The sequence below is a fragment of the Eschrichtius robustus genome, chromosome 2 (assembly GCF_028021215.1).
Source record: "Eschrichtius robustus isolate mEscRob2 chromosome 2, mEscRob2.pri, whole genome shotgun sequence".
Classification (NCBI taxonomy): Eukaryota; Metazoa; Chordata; class Mammalia; order Artiodactyla; family Eschrichtiidae; genus Eschrichtius; species Eschrichtius robustus.
In genome coordinates this window covers 30,581,494-30,600,324 of record NC_090825.1, presented here as the reverse complement: position 1 = coordinate 30,600,324, position 18,831 = coordinate 30,581,494, and the positions used below count along the sequence as shown (strand labels likewise).

The 18,831-nt window shown below is 34.2% G+C and overlaps 1 protein-coding gene across 1 annotated transcript in view; it reads left to right on the top strand.

Annotated features, from left to right (window-relative positions):
* The window catches only part of NUP155 (nucleoporin 155), a 69,041-nt gene that overhangs the window by 25,359 nt on the left and 24,851 nt on the right, over positions 1–18,831 (top strand). Inside the window, exons 7-20 of the mRNA XM_068535254.1 lie at positions 1,242–1,347; positions 2,192–2,265; positions 2,589–2,680; positions 4,634–4,731; positions 5,224–5,376; positions 6,834–6,934; positions 9,287–9,457; positions 11,508–11,618; positions 12,565–12,659; positions 13,751–13,839; positions 14,312–14,374; positions 14,896–15,043; positions 16,151–16,217; positions 17,293–17,408. Of these exons, the coding sequence (XP_068391355.1) occupies positions 1,242–1,347; positions 2,192–2,265; positions 2,589–2,680; positions 4,634–4,731; positions 5,224–5,376; positions 6,834–6,934; positions 9,287–9,457; positions 11,508–11,618; positions 12,565–12,659; positions 13,751–13,839; positions 14,312–14,374; positions 14,896–15,043; positions 16,151–16,217; positions 17,293–17,408 (1,484 nt within the window). The remainder of the gene's footprint in view (positions 1–1,241; positions 1,348–2,191; positions 2,266–2,588; positions 2,681–4,633; positions 4,732–5,223; positions 5,377–6,833; positions 6,935–9,286; positions 9,458–11,507; positions 11,619–12,564; positions 12,660–13,750; positions 13,840–14,311; positions 14,375–14,895; positions 15,044–16,150; positions 16,218–17,292; positions 17,409–18,831) is intronic.

The window sequence follows — 18,831 nt, the reverse complement described above, 5'->3', positions numbered from 1 at the left end:
CCTAACCAATGGACCACCAGGGAATTCCCATAATTGGCTTTTTTTCATTTAGCTGTGCCTTGAAAGTCTTTCCTTGTCAGTATCTGATAGATAGACTATGTGTTATGTTTTGTGATTGCTGCATGATTGTCCATAAAATGGATGTATTGATACATGATTGAACAATTCCTTTCTTGATAGACTTCTAGGTTTTTATTATACCTTTCAGAAATGGTGGCGTGATAAGTGTTCTTTTGCAAGCTACCTTGTGCACACGTGTAGAGGTTTTCTAGTGTGGAGACTTAGAATTCTAATAGTTGTATTATAGTATATGTGTATTTAAAACTGAATTTTCTATTTTCATTTTGCCCTCTTAAGAGTTTTAGACTCTTAGCAGGCATCTGTGATTGTATCCCTTTCCTCTCCCTCCTCACTCTCACTAACCCTGGTATTTTATAACTTATTAATTTTGACCAGTCAGATAGAAGACAATTGTTTTTTATTACTAGTTGGGTTGCGCATCTTTTCATGTATTTATTGGTCATTTGTGTTTACTCTGAAATGTCTTTGTATCCTTTGCTCCATTATTTTTCCCCTTTACTGTATTGTTGCCTTTATCATAAGGTAAACAGTAGGAAACTGATAAGACAAGTATTCTCATAGGCACACAGCTAATTAGTGGCAGAGATAGGATTAGAACTGAGGTTAGCTTTTTTATGATATTGTATCTCTTACTTACCCAATTTCTCTTGGTTTTGTTAACTACAAAAAAAAGATTTTGTTGTAGATTTAAGTATGGCAAAACTCGATCATTGAGGGGCAGACTGTAGATTATGATGGTGGTGGCTACTATTTTTTAAATTGCCTTTTAGCAGTAGTGGGAAGAGATAAAAATACCTCTATCCTATGTACTTTTGACACTTATAAACTACGCTTATTATTTCCCTTACTGCTTTCAAATAGGAGTTTTTAAGATAATTAAAATGAGTTCACTAACATAGCATTACTGAGGTTGCTGCAATAGACATAGCCGATTTCATTGAGAGCAGTGATTTGATTTTCATTAAATACATTTTCTATTTTTAATTACAGGACTAAACTTAGTACTTCTCAGTACTTATTTTTGAGTAGTATGTCTTAGTTTACAATTATTGGTATTTTACTAAGATTTGAGAATCTTTATAAACATGAGTATATAATAGTTGCTATGATGGAGGTACCTACATTTACAAGTCTTATGTCTTTCAATTTTTTCTTTTAAGGCAGAAGCAGGCTGGTTTAGCCAGAGGTGTAGGAAAATAAACCACTCAAAGAGTGCACTTTCTTTCCTTGTTCCTTCGTTACTACAGTTCACATTCTCAGAAGATGGTGAGTAGAAAACAAATTTGGCAAACAAAAAATTTTAACAAATCACTGACCTAACATTTTCTTCAGAAATTCTCATTCTTAATTGAAACAGTTTCTTACTAAACAGTATTTGTTATATATTCATATCGTCTTTTAAAGGGAGAAGAGATGATAAAACAGCATGAGTTTTATTCCCAAGTTCCTATAAATGTAGCACCATAGAACATGTGTCTACAACAGCTATATATACTTAAACCACCCGTGTCTGTGTTTGTGAGAGAGTTAGACATTCAGACATTTAATACATGTTTTGCCTGGTCTGAAAGAAATTCCCAGCATAAAATGAATATATCTGAGTTTTTAATTGAGAGATTTAGGCAGGTGAAGTAATTTTAAAATGCTTCAGTAAAGTAAGATAAATATATCTAAAAGTTAATATGACTGAATTTTTTAATTATTTTCTTTTACACAATGAATTATTAAACTAAGCTGGAAGTTTCTTGAAGGAATGGACCAGGTGTAATTATTTTATGTGTTTCTAGCATATAGTAAACATTCATTAAATGTTGAATGAAGGAATAATTTGGAACTTGTTTTTGGTTTGGCTTAAGATTAATTTAAAGGACAGAATAACTTATTCGTGATGCTCTTAACCCAGTCACAGTATATGATGTTTGCTTTTTTTCGCGTGTTGTCTGACCTGAATGCTTCTTGGCTTTGTCCTTGTGCAGCTACCCTAAGACTTACCTATAAAACAAAAGAAAAGCCCTGAATGTAAATCAGCAATTTTAATGTGTTGTAAGTGGCTACTGTGTTTGATTTGTTAACCTCTGTTTTTTTTTTTCTTCTTCTGTCTTATTCTTAGATCCTATTGTTCAAATTGCAATTGATAATTCAAGAAATATTTTATATACACGATCGGAGAAAGGAGTAATACAAGTAAGTATTAATATTATACCACCGTATAAGAGGGGAAGAACATCCCTGTTTTTAAGGAACAAGATTTAGTCACTCTTGGGCTTTTCCTATGAAGTGTGTGCTTTAAAAACAAAAAAAAACAAAAAAAACCCAAACCGCTTCTTAAGGCCCCCTTTTTATGAAATTGTTAATCTCTGAATGTTTTCATACCTATATGAAGTACCAAAATTAAAGGATCCCTAAAAAGGAAAAGTTTATTTAATAAAAGTTTATTTAAAAGGTTATTTTGTAAAGTATATACAGTTTATAATCATGTTTAAGTGGGTATGATTTTTTATTCACAGGTGTATGATTTGGGCCATGATGGACAAGGAATGAACAGAGTTGCCTCAGTGTCACAGAATTCTATTGTTTCTGCTGCTGGAAACATTGCTAGGTAATATGTAATTTATTCTCAGGCATTTCATTTGCAGGCATAATTATATTATTTATATGCAGTATACTAAAATTATTTCCTCCTCGAAATATCTCCAGAAAATAAGAAACGTTGAAGGAGGTGACATCGTAGGTTATGTTTGAAACAGTTGCTAGCAATGCTTCCTTTTATTCTCATGTTGGATGGTTTGAAACATAAGGCAGACTGATTTTACAGTGTAAAGGACAGCTTGACCTGTGATTTTCCTTGGAGTTTGAAATTATTCTCTAAGTGGTCTATGCAGGCAGTATAGGTATTATGACTAGGAAACTGCAAGTCTCAAAGTTTCCCCTTTTGTAACTACTCCACCCTTTTAACAGGTCTACATGGTAGTTTCATTGGTCTGATAACGGACACAAGTACGTTTCGGAAAATACAGGATTTCACAGTTGTATTAGCCTCACTGTATTCTTGAGGAAACTAAAACTAAGGGATGTTATGATTTGCCTGAGGTCTAACTCCTAAGTAAGTGCTGATATCCAACCTAAAAGCCAAGTTTTCAGACACTATACACTGCTATTTGCATATGTCACAAGTGACTTAGCTGCAGAAATTCTCTTCACCTAACAAAGACCTCAGATTTTCAGTTTCTGTTTTCTGTGTGCCTGGGTCACTGCTACAATCAGCTATCCTAGTGATAGCATGTTTTCCTTGGTCTTCAATGACCAAAAAATTCTCAAGGCAAGCAATTTGAAACAAAGTTTCCTTTTTCTTCTCCTAATTTTTTTGGGAAAGATTTTTTCAAATCCGCAGAAAAATGAAAAGAATAGCATGATAAAATCTGATATACCCTTTATCTAAATTCACCAGTTGTTAACATTTTGCCTTATTTGCTCACTCTTAAGACTTATTTGAAAGTAAGTTGCAGACATGACTTTCACCCTTAAACCCTTCAGCTTCTATCTCCTAAGCTCTCATATACTACATTATCATTACCACACCTAAAAAATTAATAATTTTGTAATGTTATCCTAATTATATAGTCCATATTAAAATTACTCAGTAGTCCCCCAAATCTTTCATAGCTGTTTTTCTTTACATTTTTCTCCACATTCAGCCAGAGCACATGAGCTGCGTTGGTCATTAGTCTCTTTAATATAAAACAGACCTCTTACTGCCTTTTTCAAATGTTGACATTTAGTGGGGAGGGGCAAGAGAGTTATTTGTAGAATATCCCATTTTCTGAATTTTTTTTTTCCTTATCTATAGATTCAGGGTAATATTGTTCTTTGTTTATTTATTTACTTATTTATTTATTTATTTGGTTTTGCCAGGTCTTAGTTGCGGCTCCAGGGCTCCTTAGTTGTGGCACGAGGCCTCCTTAGTTGTGGCATGAGAACTCATAGTTGCAGCATGTGTGTGGGATCTAGTTCCCTGACCAGGGATCAAATCCAGGCCCCCAGCTTTGGGGGCACAGAGTCTTATCCACTGCACCACCAGGGAAGTCCCAGGATAATATTGTTTTTAGCCAATATCACATACATGATGCGAACTTCTTACAGTATTACATTAAGAGGCCCATAGTACCAGTTTTCCTATTATGAACACTTGGTTAAGGTGGTATTCACCAGATCTCACCATTATGAAGGTTCATTTTTCCCCCTTTTTCATTAGTGGTAATCTTTTCAATGATATTTTGATGCTCTAAGAACAGCTTATTCCCCATTAACCATTTACCCAATGGATTTAGCTTTCTTTTATGGTCTTTGAAAAAAGATTACTCTTAACAATATTAATGTAAAGAACACACATTCAAGGGTTTTTGCCAGTTCTTGCTGCTTTTGCACTACTTTCCTAAAAAGTAGCCTTAAACTATTTTAGCATATTTAAACATGTAAAAATCCTGGTGGAATATACTCCTTGTAAGTGAGTAGATATATTTTAAAAATAAACTTTAGTTTTTCTTTCTTCTAGGACCATAGATCGTTCTGTTTTTAAACCAATTGTTCAAATAGCAGTGATTGAAAACTCCGAATCACTGGACTGTCAGTTATTGGCTGTCACACATGCAGGTATGTTGTTTTATTTATATGTGTGCTATTACTGTGATAACTTTTTATAATCTTAAGGTTTGGAAATTTATGACTGAAAATATGTTTTTACTTCTGTATCAATTATAAGCTGTATTAATAATTCATAAAATTAAGGCTTTTGAAAAATCAGAAGATTCCACTCACTCTGTCTTCTCATTTTATAGATGTAAAACCAGGCCTGAAAGGTAAAGTGGCTAACATTTAGTGACAGAGCCTGAACTGGAACGCAGGCTCCCTTGTCTTATACTTGTAGGTTCTTTCTACTGAAATGTGTTGATTTACCTCTCAATTCCAAGTGATGTCTTAGAAACCACTTCAGCTGGTAGTACGCATGGTGATTTAAGATCAGTCAGGAAAGTGATATATGGCTTTAACAGAGTTCTGTGTTTTTCTGTGGAATTGTTTCAACAACACATGTACCTCATGTCTTTTATTTCCTGTTAATGATGGATAATTTTACCCCATCATCAGGTGTAAGACTATATTTCAGCACTTGTCCGTTCAGACAGCCATGGGCACGCCCTAATACATTGACACTGGTCCACATCCGCTTACCTCCTGGATTCTCAGCATCTTCAACGGTGGAAAAGCCTTCAAAAGTACATAAAGCTCTTTATAGTAAAGGTAAATTCTGAAATACTATCAGATTTAATATTAGATTCTTAAAATTATTAAAATTAGAATGCATTTTGAGGCATTTGAAAATAACAGAGATTTCCAATGAAGTTCAGGATGTTTTGGGTTTTTTAATCCAGGAACTCTTTTTTTATATTAGCTTATATTTCACATTTTTCATTGGCATATATATTAAAAATATAGTTTTTTAAAATATCTAAGTACTTTTAAAATTGTTTTATTAGCCTTGTACATGAACTCACTGGTCAAAATCAGTGTTATAAACTGTTATAAACAGTTATAAACTGTTACAAACTTAAAATGACTTTCCTGATAGCACGCCTGCTTTGTCAGTGTCTTTATGGATATGGAGAGTTTTGCCTGTCAAAATATGAAATTTTAATAACAAACTCTTTTGGATTCATAATTAAGTTTAAAAAATGAGATTCTAGTTAAACATCAAAACTTGAAAAATCTGTATGTGGTTTTCCCCAATATGAGAAAGCATTTGTAAAACAATTTGTTTTTATTTTCTAATCATTTTAAAGCCTTTTCTCTGCTTATTCTACTGTGTCTTCTAATATTTTATTTTTCAACACCCAAATTAAACTTTCCTTTACAAATAGAATTTTTTCAAGTACATTGTATCATGTACCTTCATAACATTTTTAATAACAGCTTTAATTGAGATATAATTTACATACCTTTTAAAATGTACAATCTGTTAGTGTTTAGTTTATTCACGGAGTTGTACAACCATCACTACTATCTAATTTCGGAACATTTTCATCACTGCAGAAAGAAACCCTGTACCCATTAGCTGTCACTCCCTATTTCCCCCTTCTCCCAGCCCTGGGAAATCACTAGTCTACTTTCTGTTTCTATGGATTTGCCTCTTTTGGACATTTCATTTAAATGGAGTTGGAAAATACAGGACTGGCTTCTTTCACTTAGCATAATGCTTTCAAGGTTTATCTATTGTAGCAGGTTCTTTTTTTTTTTTTTTTTTTTTTTGCTGAATAATATTTCATTGTGTGAGTGTACCACATTATAATTTGGTGGGCATTTGGGTTGTTTCTATTTTTTGGCTATTATGAATGATGTTGTTATAAACATTTACGTACAAGTTTTTGAGTGGACACGTTTTCATTTCTTTTGGCTATATACCTAAGAATGGAATGCTGGATCATATAGTAACTTTAGAAATGTTAAAATGTGAAAAAAAAAAGTTGTGTTTACCTGAAAGAAGTGCAGTATAAGGTCTAGAACACTTAATAATGCTACCCTGGCACTAATTATATATCCTTTTAGGGGATTTATTTTTGTTTATTTTGCGACTTGTTTATAAAGATTAATGCTGTATATCTATGTATCTGTATTAATGTCACTAATAATCATAATAATTATGATTATCGAGGATATATATTATTTGACATCATATAAGATTTTACATATTAAACTTTTAGGTATTCTACTGATGGCAGCCTCAGAAAATGAAGATAATGACATTTTGTGGTGTGTCAACCATGATACATTTCCTTTCCAAAAGCCAATGATGGAAACCCAGGTAAGTTATCCTGAGAGATTATAAAGAATTTTTTACATAATTTTAAGTGAAGAATAAAATTATGAGAAACTTTATCTTCTGATTTATTCCTGTTTGCTTCTAATAATCTTATATGATTAGCAGTCATACTGAAAAGAAGTATATACTGTTAATTTTTTGTTTTTCCTCTGTGAGATTAGAAGTCATTATGGTACTCGTTAAAAAAACCTTTAACAAAAACATTGGAACCCTTTTAGAATATTCTTCATAATGTACCTGAAAATGCCTATATCTTTTCTGAAATGATCTTTGTCCCACTTAAATATATTATATATTTAGTTATTTTGAGGCCATCCATTATAGTTATGACTTAGAATTTTATTCTTATGATCTCTTTAATTTGTAGTTCCGCCTAAATATTTAACATTTTTTCTTTTAATTATAGAAAATTTCAAACATATGCAAAAAATAGAATGGTAAACTGAATCCCACATTAAGAAATTACCCATTTCTCCATCTTGTTTCATATCTCTTCCCCACATATATAAATGTATACACACAAACACATGATTGTGTTTTAAAAGTAAATATCACGTATACCACGAAGTCAGCGGAGAGGTCCTGGGTGAGAGGTGCGGCCCCAGCCTATCCTGGCCCAATCCCACACCTAGGCCACCCCCCCCAGCCCCCAGCCCAGGAGATGCTGAGAGGAGGCCATCTCTACTCACTCCCCTTGCTGTCCCCTACTCCACTCCCATCTGTCCTCCTAGATGCCCTAGCATAGCTCATGTTACCTGCCCCCAGAGGCTGCTGGTCAAACGAGATAGACCAACCCCCACTAGGGTGTGAATGTCTGAGACTCTCTTTGGAGCCATCTCTTTAAAGGCATTTTGGTTCTAGTGTCACTAGCTGCTTCTGGTTATTTTCAAACGTGAACCCTTCTGGTTAGGGGGAGTGGGAAAAGGTGTGTGTAGATGGGAGCAGGAAGAACCAATTCCTGGGAATGGGGGCATGGTTTGAATGGGCTCTTCCAAGTTTCTGACATGGCCTAAGCAGCTGAGGTAGAGTCAGGAGGCAGGTATGGAGGCAAGGAGCACCTTTCTCAAATTCTTTTCTTTATCCTTTGAATTTTACTGAGCACATACTGTGTGCCTCATTATGCGACAGACTGTAAGGATTCAGAACTCAGGAAGATATAAACCCTGTCTTGATGGGAGCACAGTGTTAGGGGGTGCAGGTTTGAAATCTGGCTCTATTTCCTCAAAGCAGTGACTCAAAGGACTAACATGTCTCTGGTCCTCAATTTCCTAATCTATAGCAGTTTTAATAGGACCTACCTCTGTGGGGTGGTTGTGGGATTAAATGAGTTCATGTGTGTAAGGTGCTCAGAACACTACCTGGCACACAGGAGGCACTTGATAAACGTTAGCTATCGTTTTTATTTTTAAAGTAGATACTATACATCGTATCACTTCATCTCTATAATACTTGAGTTCTCAAACAAATGTGGACTTTAAATATATATATATATATATATATATATATATATATATATATAAAAATATAGCTCATGAACTTTAATCAAATTCTGGTCTCCCAAAAACAGCTATAAAAGACGTTAGGTCAATGGAAAAATTCTGTATTGACTGGGCATTAGATTGTATTAGAGAAATGTTAATATTCTTACATGTTAGGATAGTATAGTGGTTATGTTAGAAAACATCCTTATTTTTAAGAGGTGCATGCAAAAGTATTTAGTGGTGACATGATATTCATAACTTTCAAATGGTTCAATAAATGAAAAAATATAGAAAGAAGAAAGCAAATAGGACAAAATGCTATCAATTGTTGAATCTAGGTATCAGGCATATGGACATTTATTGTACTTTCAACATTTTATTAATGCTTAAAATTTTTTATAATAAAGTATTTGAGAAGACTAGACACTTTTTTTAGAGAGTATCTTAGTTTAGAAAGCAGATATAACTTCAGAAGAAAACAAAAACTGTATGTCAGCAGATTTAAGCACTGAACCTACCAGTGTAGATCAATTTACCCTGGAAAGAGGGTAGAAAGTATAGTCTTCAGTTATTGAAAAAATTGTAATTTTAGTAAATACTATTTATAGTTCATCCTGAGAAAATTTTGCCTTTGTCTTCTGGTATGAAAAGATTTACTATCATAGAAGATGCCTGATTAAAAGAATAGACATTAGAAAATTAAATACAGACTTTTGAGAATATTCGTGCTAATGTATTATTATTAATCTGTTAAACCCTACATTATTTAAAGATTGTATTTTTTTTCTTTTTAGAAGGTTTTGCCTCATGTAACTTTAATAATATGTATAAAACGTTTATTTCTTCTACATAGATGACTACTCGTGTTGATGGTCATTCCTGGGCTCTTTCTGCAATAGATGAGTTCAAAGTAGATAAGATAATCACACCCTTAAATAAGGATCATATTCCCATAACTGACTCACCAGTTGTTGTACAGCAGCACATGTTGCCTCCAAAGAAGTTTGTTCTCCTCTCAGCACAGGTATGTACATCATCTGTTAAGGTGGAGAGAAAAAGAAGAGAAGCCATATTTAACATTTTGGTCAAAGTATTCTGCAGTAGTTGCTTAATAGAGTCGTTTACCTAAGTACTTAGGAATGTTTATTCTTAAAATATTCTTAAGGAATAGTTTATAAATACCAAAAATGCGGGCCTTCTCTAGTTGTGGCAAGGGGGGGCTACTCTTCGTTGCAGTGCACAGGCTTCTCATTGCGGTGGCCTCTCTTTGTTGTGGAGCACGGACTCTAGGCGCACGGGCTTCAGTAGTTGTGGCATGCGGGCTCAGTAGTTGTGGCTCGCGGGCTCTAGAGCTCTAGAGCGCAGGCTCAGTAGTTGCTCCGCGGCATGTGGGATCTTCCTGGACCAGGGTTCAAACCTGTGTCCACTGCATTGGCGGGTGGATTCTTAACCACTGCGCCACCAGGGAAGTCCCAAGAACTTGCTGTTTATAAAGTATTGATATTATACTTTTTCTAAAGTAGCATTTCTATCAACAGTATTCAGCATAAAATTAGTAAAACAAGCTATGTTTATTTCTTATCATGTAGTCCTCACTTGTTAAAAAAAATAATTTTTTAATATTTATTTTTTGAGTAGCAATGCATTGACAAAATTCCACTGGTAGCAGAGGGGTATACACAATAATATCTCCCTTCTGGTTTGGGTCCCCTCCCTACAGACACCCATGTCATCAGAATCTGTATCTTTCCAGAGATATGTTATGATATCAATATACAAACAATACAACTATATTTATAAACAAACAATAGCATATTGTATGCACTGTTTTATACTTTGCTTTTTATTTTTCGAAGATACATTTTAGATATCTTTCCATATTACTATATAAAGAACTCTCTCATTCTATTTTATACTTGAAAGGCATTCCTTTATATGGATGTACCATATTTAACTAGGCCCCTATTAATAGATCATCTTTTGCCTTTAAAAATAATGCTGCAACCTTGTGCATATATTGTTTTGCCTGTGTGTGAGTAAAGCTGTAGAATTACATCTACTGGATCAAAAAGTATGTGTATTTATCAATTTGATAGATGTTGCCAGGTTCCCTGTATACATACATTCACTATCAGTGAATGTTGAGTGCTTGTTTCCTTACATCTTGTGCAAGTACAATATGCCATCTTATTAAGAGTGAGATTGACTGTCTGTTCTAGTGTTTATTTTTCTGTGAATTATCTGTTCCTATTATATATCCACTTTTCTATTAAGTTGTCTTTTTCTTTTTTATTTATAGAGGCTCTTTATATGTCAAGGAAACTAACTTTTTGTGATTTAGTCTCAAACATTTTTCCTGGTTTGCCATCTTATTTTATTTATTGAGATTTTTTTTTCCATGTGGATAAGTTTATAAGTAGTTGAAATATTCAGTTTTTTGGGGGGATTTCTATTAAAGTTTAAAAAAAAAAAAAAAAAAAACCGTCCGCACTCTGAAGTTCATAAAATAATTCACCCAGAGTTTCTTCCAGTACTGTTACAGTTTTATTTTGTCCTGTCTGTTTGGAATTTATCCTGTTTTAGGTATGAGTATGGATCTAGCTTCATTTTTTTCCAAAGTGGACATACTTGTGCCAACATGATTAATGAATAATCTAACTTTGATCCTTTAGTTTGAGGGGCAGCTTTTATCATATATTAAATTCTAGTGTTTACTTGAGCCTATATCAGAACCTTCTATTTTGTTCCACTTATCTGACTCTTTATTCATGTGCTAATACCATGCATAAGATAAAGGTTTATAATATGTTTGTGTCTGACAGAGCCTGCACCCTTTTGCTTTACTTTTTTAAGGGGGAGGGGCAGTGTTCTCTTATTAAGTTTTCTGCATGGATATATAGATCTAGTATAGGTTAGGAATTGAAATGTAGATGATCTTTTTGACCAGTTTACTTCTTATTCTTTAAGTTATTTTTTTGTTTCATTGCTTTTATTAAATAAGGTAGCAAGGTCAGTTGCTACTAGCCATGCTTGATAAATCTATTATTCGTCCTCTTTCTTTCTTAACTTCTTAGGGGAGTCTTATGTTTCATAAACTTAGACCTGTAGATCAACTGAGGCATCTACTTGTGAGTAATGTGGGTGGAGATGGAGAAGAGATTGAAAGATTCTTTAAATTACATCAGGTAATTATTTGTACCTTTTTTTTTTTACTGTGATGGTATTATGTAAGTTAGGATCAAAATACTGTGATTAATACCAGTCTTCCTTTCTTTGCCTTAATCACTGTATGTGTACTGGTACTTGGGAGCAGTATTAATATGCTATAAGAGTTTATGGTAAATGCTCAGATTTTTGTTCTGTTTTTGATAAATTCTTATCATTAAAGTGTACTAGTAAGAGTGTGATGTTCAAATTATATGATGAATGTATTTTTATTAAAAGGACAAGATATTTATAGATAAATAACTTCTTTAATTAAAAACTTTTTTTTTTTTGCTTAATGACATGAGGAAAATACTTGAGGCAGTAATGATGGGGACTTTAGTATTTTAAAGCCACAACTAGAAATGATGAGGTAAAACTGGGAATGCTTAGTTTAAAATCAGGAATATCAGATCAAAGTTAAATATACACACTCTGAATTCAAACTACCAGCTCCACCATCAGAGTAGATTACTTGAATTCTCTGAGCTTCCATTTCCTCATGTGTAAAATGTGTATTAAATTATAATATGTGGAGTGAGGATTAATATGCTGTAACCTCCTAAAATAGTGCCTGGCACATGACAAGTACTTAATAAATGTTAGCTATTATTGTTATTTTCTAAAAGGTTAAAACACCATGAGAAAAAAACCTGGGGGTGGGGGGGAGACTAAACCAGAAACTAAAGTAGAATCTAGATAAAAAGAAAAAGAGAACATCCTTTAATAACAGTGCCTATGATAAACTTTAAAATCAATAGTGTTTACTTCTCCTTTTTCATGCCAGCTTATTTCATTCATTCAGCACATATTTATCAAGTACCTGCTCTGTGCTAGGCACCGGTTGAAACACTGGATACAGAAGTAAACAAAACTTCTTTTGAAATGTTTATGTTTTACATAAGGAAAGATACTCTTTTTTTACAGGAAGACCAGGCCTGTGCAACTTGCCTTATTCTTGCTTGTTCCACTGCTGCCTGTGACAGAGAAGTATCTGCTTGGGCCACTCGGGCTTTCTTCAGGTATATATCACTTTTCTTTTGTTCTTGGCCACTTTTTTTTAATGGTTGCATTGGCTAATGTGGTTGTTTAAGGGTTTGCAAAACAGTTGAGCAACTATATAAGCAAGTTAGTAAAATTTAAATTGGAAAGGTGATAATACTACTGGAAGCAACTAGATTAGCATAATTTACGCATTGTTACTCTTTCTCTGGATTCTCTTCTCCAACTTCTTTTGTCTAGTCTTCTACCTCAGTTATTATCTCATCTATCTTTTCTACTTCCTCAAACACTACCAGTTCTGCTTTATGTCTATCATTTGCATTGAGAGATTGAGTCACTTTAAGAAAACGTGGTATCAAAGAGATATTATTTGGAAAATATTTAGCTAAGAATAAATTTAAAATGCAATTTTGTTTAAAAGAATTTTTTGAGTAGTCTAACCATAATCTAGTATGAAAATTACAGTACCATATACATATTAAATACATTCTATGCATTGCAGACTCTTTTTTAGAAATTGCCAGAGCCCCTTATGATTCTTCTTGTTAGCAATTTGAAGTCAACATTTACTAAATAAGTATTTTATTATGTATCTGTGTATATTTCACTGTCAACACAATGCATTTAAAGTCTCTAATGTTTTTTTTAAATATAAATTTATTTATTTATTTATTTATTTATGGCTGCGTCGGGTTTTTGTCGCTGCACGCGGGCTTTCTCTAGTTGCGGCGAAAGGGGACTACTCTTTGTTGAGGTGCACAGGCTTCTCATTGCAGTGGATTCTCTTATTGCGGAGCACGGGCTGTAGGCGCGTGGGCTTCAGTAGTTGTGGCGCTCGGGCTCAGTAGTTGTAGCTTGCGGGCTTTAGAGCACAGGCTCAGTAGTTCTGGCACACGGGCTTAGTTGCTCTGCGACGTGTGGGATCTTCCTGGACCAGGGATTGAACACATGTCCCCTGCATTGGCAGGCAGATTCTTAACCACTGTGCCACCAGGAAAGTCTCTAGTGTTTAAAGCGTTTATTTTGAAGCTAAGCAGGACTTGAAACAGTTCTAGCTTTTAAGATGTATAGTTTCACTGAATAAACTCAGCCCTTGTTGTCATAAAAATAGGTATGGTGGTGAAGCACAGATGAGATTTCCAGCCACTCTCCCCACTCCGAGTAATGTTGGTCCCATCCTGGGGTCTCCTGTCTACTCTGGTGAGTATGAAACATTGAAATGAAACTGTCTCTAATAGAGTTGAATTTTAGAAGCTTTGTAGCATATTTTAATGGATAAAAAATTTCATTGTATTTTCTTTACTGCTACTGCATTATTAGGGAATAATTCTATAGATGTCTGACTCTTAGTGTTATGATATATTAATATTGAATCTTTAGTGTATACTGGGAAACAAAATAAGATGTAACCAGTAGTATTTACAGAACTCATTTGTTATTTATTCAAAAGGAAAGAGTTGAGTGATTTAATAACAAACTCCCACCTCAATGTTTTCCAAAGTGGGGATTGTTAGAAAGTTGCTGGGAAATGAGTCCCTAATTCTTGAATATATTATGGGTGGTGCCACTCCTCACTCTTATGCTTAGAAACAGCTTCTGTGTCTAATTTTGATCAGATACAAAAAAATTGGGAGATAATTTTATAAATCTTTATATTCTTCTTTCTTTTTAGGTTCTCCTGTTCCTAGTGGTAGTACATACCTGAATCCATCCTTTTTGGGAACACCATCTCAAGGTACCTCTTTTCTTTGTTTTAGGTTGCTACTACTATACTTTTTGAGGAGCTAACATTGTGAATTATTATTCTTAATGCTTAGAGTGGGAAAGATTAACTTGTCCTATTCCCGTGAAAATAATGTTGTTTAATAGAAGTGGCATCCAAGCAAGTATTGGCATTTGGCCATGAATGCCTTTACTTAGTGTACCTGGAAAGCCCCCTTTTTGAGTATCAGGACTTAATTACCAGCTCTGAACTGTATAATTAGTCCTGTTTTACTCCTAGCATTAAGGTGCAGTGATTGCAAGCTTGCTTTCCTTTTCATCCTGCATTGCCCACACTTGAAAGCCAACTTGGGAGTTCCTCTCCAAGTCTAAATCTCTCTTCTTATCAAGGAAAACCAAATTAAATAACTATTTATTTCAGTATTTTTGTAATTGTTTTTACCTATGGGTCTAGGGACAACTGACTTGGATTATTGAGAATTCTGAATATTTAAGGTTAAATTTTAAGATTTGTTTTTCTTACGTGTGTACAAGGTGTCCATCCTCCTGCCATGTCAACTCCAGTGTGTGCTGTGGGAAATCCAGCAACTCAGGCCACAAGTATGAGTTGTATGGCTGGGCCAGAGATTGTGTACTCTGGAAAACACAATGGTATTTGCATTTACTTTTCTCGAATCATGGGGTAAGTTTTTCATGGGATAATTAACTATTGCTTACCTTGTTATATTGTGTATAGTTGAACATTTTTAACTTTAAATTTGGGACATCATTTGTCCCTACTAAATTTTACTTATAGTTTAAGCTCATTTGTCCATTAATAAGATTGTTTTCTGTCATTCAGCTTTTTTATTGTCTAACCATCTATATTTGTTACTGTGTTTTATATATGTATATATATCTTCAAAATATATCTACATATACTAATATGTAGTGTAACAAACCACCCCATAACTCAGTGACATGTGTCTGCAAGTCAGTTAGGCAGTTCTGGTCTTGGCTAGGCTCACAATGCATTTGAAATCAGCATTGAGGTTGAAGAGAGTTCTGTCACTCTTGGCTGGACTCTCACATGTTTAGGGTTATGTTTGTGTGTTGGTCTAGAATGACCTCAGCTGGGACAGCTGGATTGTTCTCCACGTGGTCTGTCATCCTCTAGCAGGCTAGTCAGGGATCATAGACTTGGTGGTGGCAAGGTTCCATGAGAGAGAGTAGAAACTTGGAGAGCCTCAGGATGCCTAGGCTCAGAATTGCTCTACTATCACTTCTGCCTGACTTACTTGGCAGGGGGACATCTCCAAGCCTGCCCAGATTCAAAAGGTGGGAAATAGACTCCTCGTTATAAGGGAGGCATCAGAGTCATATTGTAAAGAGGATAGGTGTAGGGAGGGATAAAAAATTACAGCCATTTTTCAATCATTCTACCAGATCCACTTAATTATCATGTCTGGTGTGTATTTTTCTTAGATTTGTGATGTATGCTTTCATATGAATCATTTGCTTAAAAATGTGAAACAGTGCAGAACTCACTTTATAAGCTTCCTTGTTTACAATTTATTACCCAGGGTCTTTGATTTTTCTTCAACAGTATTTCATTTTGTGAAATGACTTAGATCTGTCAGGTTTGGAAATTTTCCTGGTTTTTTTGTTCTTTCAGATAACTTAGTAAAATGTTAAACAAAGTCATTGCTACACTTTAAAAACTAAATAAACACGTACAAAGGAATTTACTACATATTGTAATTGTTTTTATTCATCTACAGCACAATCATTAAAACATTTTTTGTTCCAGAAACATCTGGGATGCTAGTTTAGTTGTGGAGAGAGTATTCAAGAGTGGCAACAGAGAGATCACTGCAGTAAGTGTGTTATATAAATAACAGTATTCCATGATCTCTATGGAACCAGTTTATGTTATTAACGGAGAAGTAGATTGTTTCATATTTCTTGATGTTATAAACAACATGCAATGATTATTCCTTTATATACATGTTTGTGTACTTGTCCAGTAAACTGTTCACCCCCTGAGTTATATCTCAGCTCTGTCACTCACTAATGATGAGTAAATTTCTTAACATTTCAGAGCCTGATATCTCACAGTAAAATGAGAATGTATCTCCCTCATAACATTGTTATGAGGGCTAAATAGAATCAGTCCTAATACTTAATATTGCTCAAAGTTACGATTTAATGTTTTGCTTATATGCCCCCAAACTCCAAGAACCTAGCACTAATTTCCATGTATTGGCGTACTTTCCAGAGTGCTTTAAGAAACACAGAAATTTGTACTATCATAAATTCAGGTATTAAGGGGTTTTTTTAATGTGAAGTATGCATGCAATTTATTTTAAGCTTTTTTTCTTTTTAAAATGGAAAGATACTAAATATCTTTTTAACTCTGATACTCTATTTTAAAGTTCTAAGTTTTAAAGTTTCTCAGAATCAGAATGTATTTACTTAACATAGTATGTGATTCCATTTGTGTGAATTTCGAACAGGCAAAACCAGTCTATATTCTATGATAGAGGTAAGAAAAGTGGTCGGTTACCTAGGAGGTAGAATGACTAATGACTAGAAAAGGGGCAATAGGGAACTTTTTTGGGTGTTGGAAATACCCTATATTGTGATCTGGGTGTTGACTATATAAAGATGTAAAAAGTTATCAAGGTATTCACTTAAGATTTGTGTATTTTACTGTCTGTAAATTATACCTCATTAAAACCAGAGCAGCAGGGCGGGGAGGGATGTGGGTGTCTAGCCCTTTATTCTGGTCACCAAGTATAAATTGATAAAAGAAATAACTACTGTTTATGAAGATAGGGTACCTCAGAATTAAAACTTCATGTTCAATTATGGGTATACAGCATATGTGTTTTTTATAGAAACTTTTTTTTCATTGTTTTTAAATGTTTGAAAATATATCCTTTCTTTCAGATTGAAAGTAGTGTTCCCTCCCAGCTGCTGGAGTCAGTGCTACAAGAACTGAAAGGTTTGCAAGAATTTCTAGACAGAAACTCCCAGTTTACAGGAGGACCATTAGGAAATCCAAAGTAGGAATAAGATTTATTTCCCTTTTTTTTTCTGAGATTTAATTTACATGTTATAAAATTCATCCTTTTAAAAAGTTTCATGGTTTTTAGTATATTCATAAGGTTAAACTATCATCACCACTATCTAGTTCCAGAACATTTGCGTCACACCAAAAAGAAACCCTATGCCCATTAGCAGTCACTCTGTGTCTTAATTCAAGCTGAAATAACAAAGATACCATAAACTGACTGGCTTAGACAACAAACATTTATTTTTCATAGTTTTGGAGGCTGGTAGTCTGAGATAGGGTGCCAGCATGGTCAAGTTCTGGTGAGGACCTTCTTCGTGGTTTGCAGACAGCTGCTTTCTTTTTGTGTCCTTACATGGCAGAGAGAAAACCAGACAGCAAGTCCTCTGGTTTCTTCTTAGAAGGGTAGTAATCTTATCATGGGTCTCCACCTTCGTGAGCTCACCTAAACTTAATTACCTCCCAAAGGCCATACCTCCAAAAATACCATCGCTTTGGGGATTACTATGAATTTGGTGGGACACAAACATTCAGTTGGTAACACTGCAAAGTTGTCTTTCCCCTAGTCCCTGGCAAATACTAATCCACTCTCTGTTTCTATGGACCTGCCATATTTTGGATCTTTTATGTAAATGCAGATATATAGTATGTGGCCTTTTGTTTCTGGCTTTTCTCTTAGCATAATATTGTCATGTTCATATATTGTAGTGTATATCAGTACTTGGTTTCATTTTTCAGTTCATCGTTTGATGCACATTTGGCTTGTTTCACCTTTTTTTCTTTTTCTTTTTTTTAATTGATTTTTTGTTTTTTATTGAAGTATAGTTGATTCACAATGTTGTGTTTCAGCTTTTTGGCTATTATGAATAATGCTGATATGCACATTCCTGTAAAAGTTTTTGTGTGGACACATGTTTAGGATGAGCAATTTTTGTTGCTGTTGTTATAAAAGTAATATGGACTTGTAAAAAATTCACATCACTCCCCTGATGAATTAATTTGAAGTATGACAATATAAACTTTCAAATCATATGTGAACATACATGAATATATGAATATACACATACGTATATGAATGTATATTCATATATGAATATGCACTTCTTTTTTAATACAATTTTTAAAGCTTATACTCCATTTACAGTTATTAAAAAATAATTCGCTATATTCCTTGTGTTTTACAATACATCCTCATAGCCTGTCTTATACCCAGAAGTTTATACCTCTCACTCCCCTACCCTTATATTGCCCACCCCCCCCCACCCCCTCCCCACTGGTGGCCACTTGTTTGTTCTCTATATCTGTGAGCCTGCTTCTTTTTTGTTATATCCACCAGCTTGTGTATTTTTTAGATTCCACATATAAGTGATATCATACAGTATTTGTCTTTCTTTGTTTTATTTCACTTAGCATAA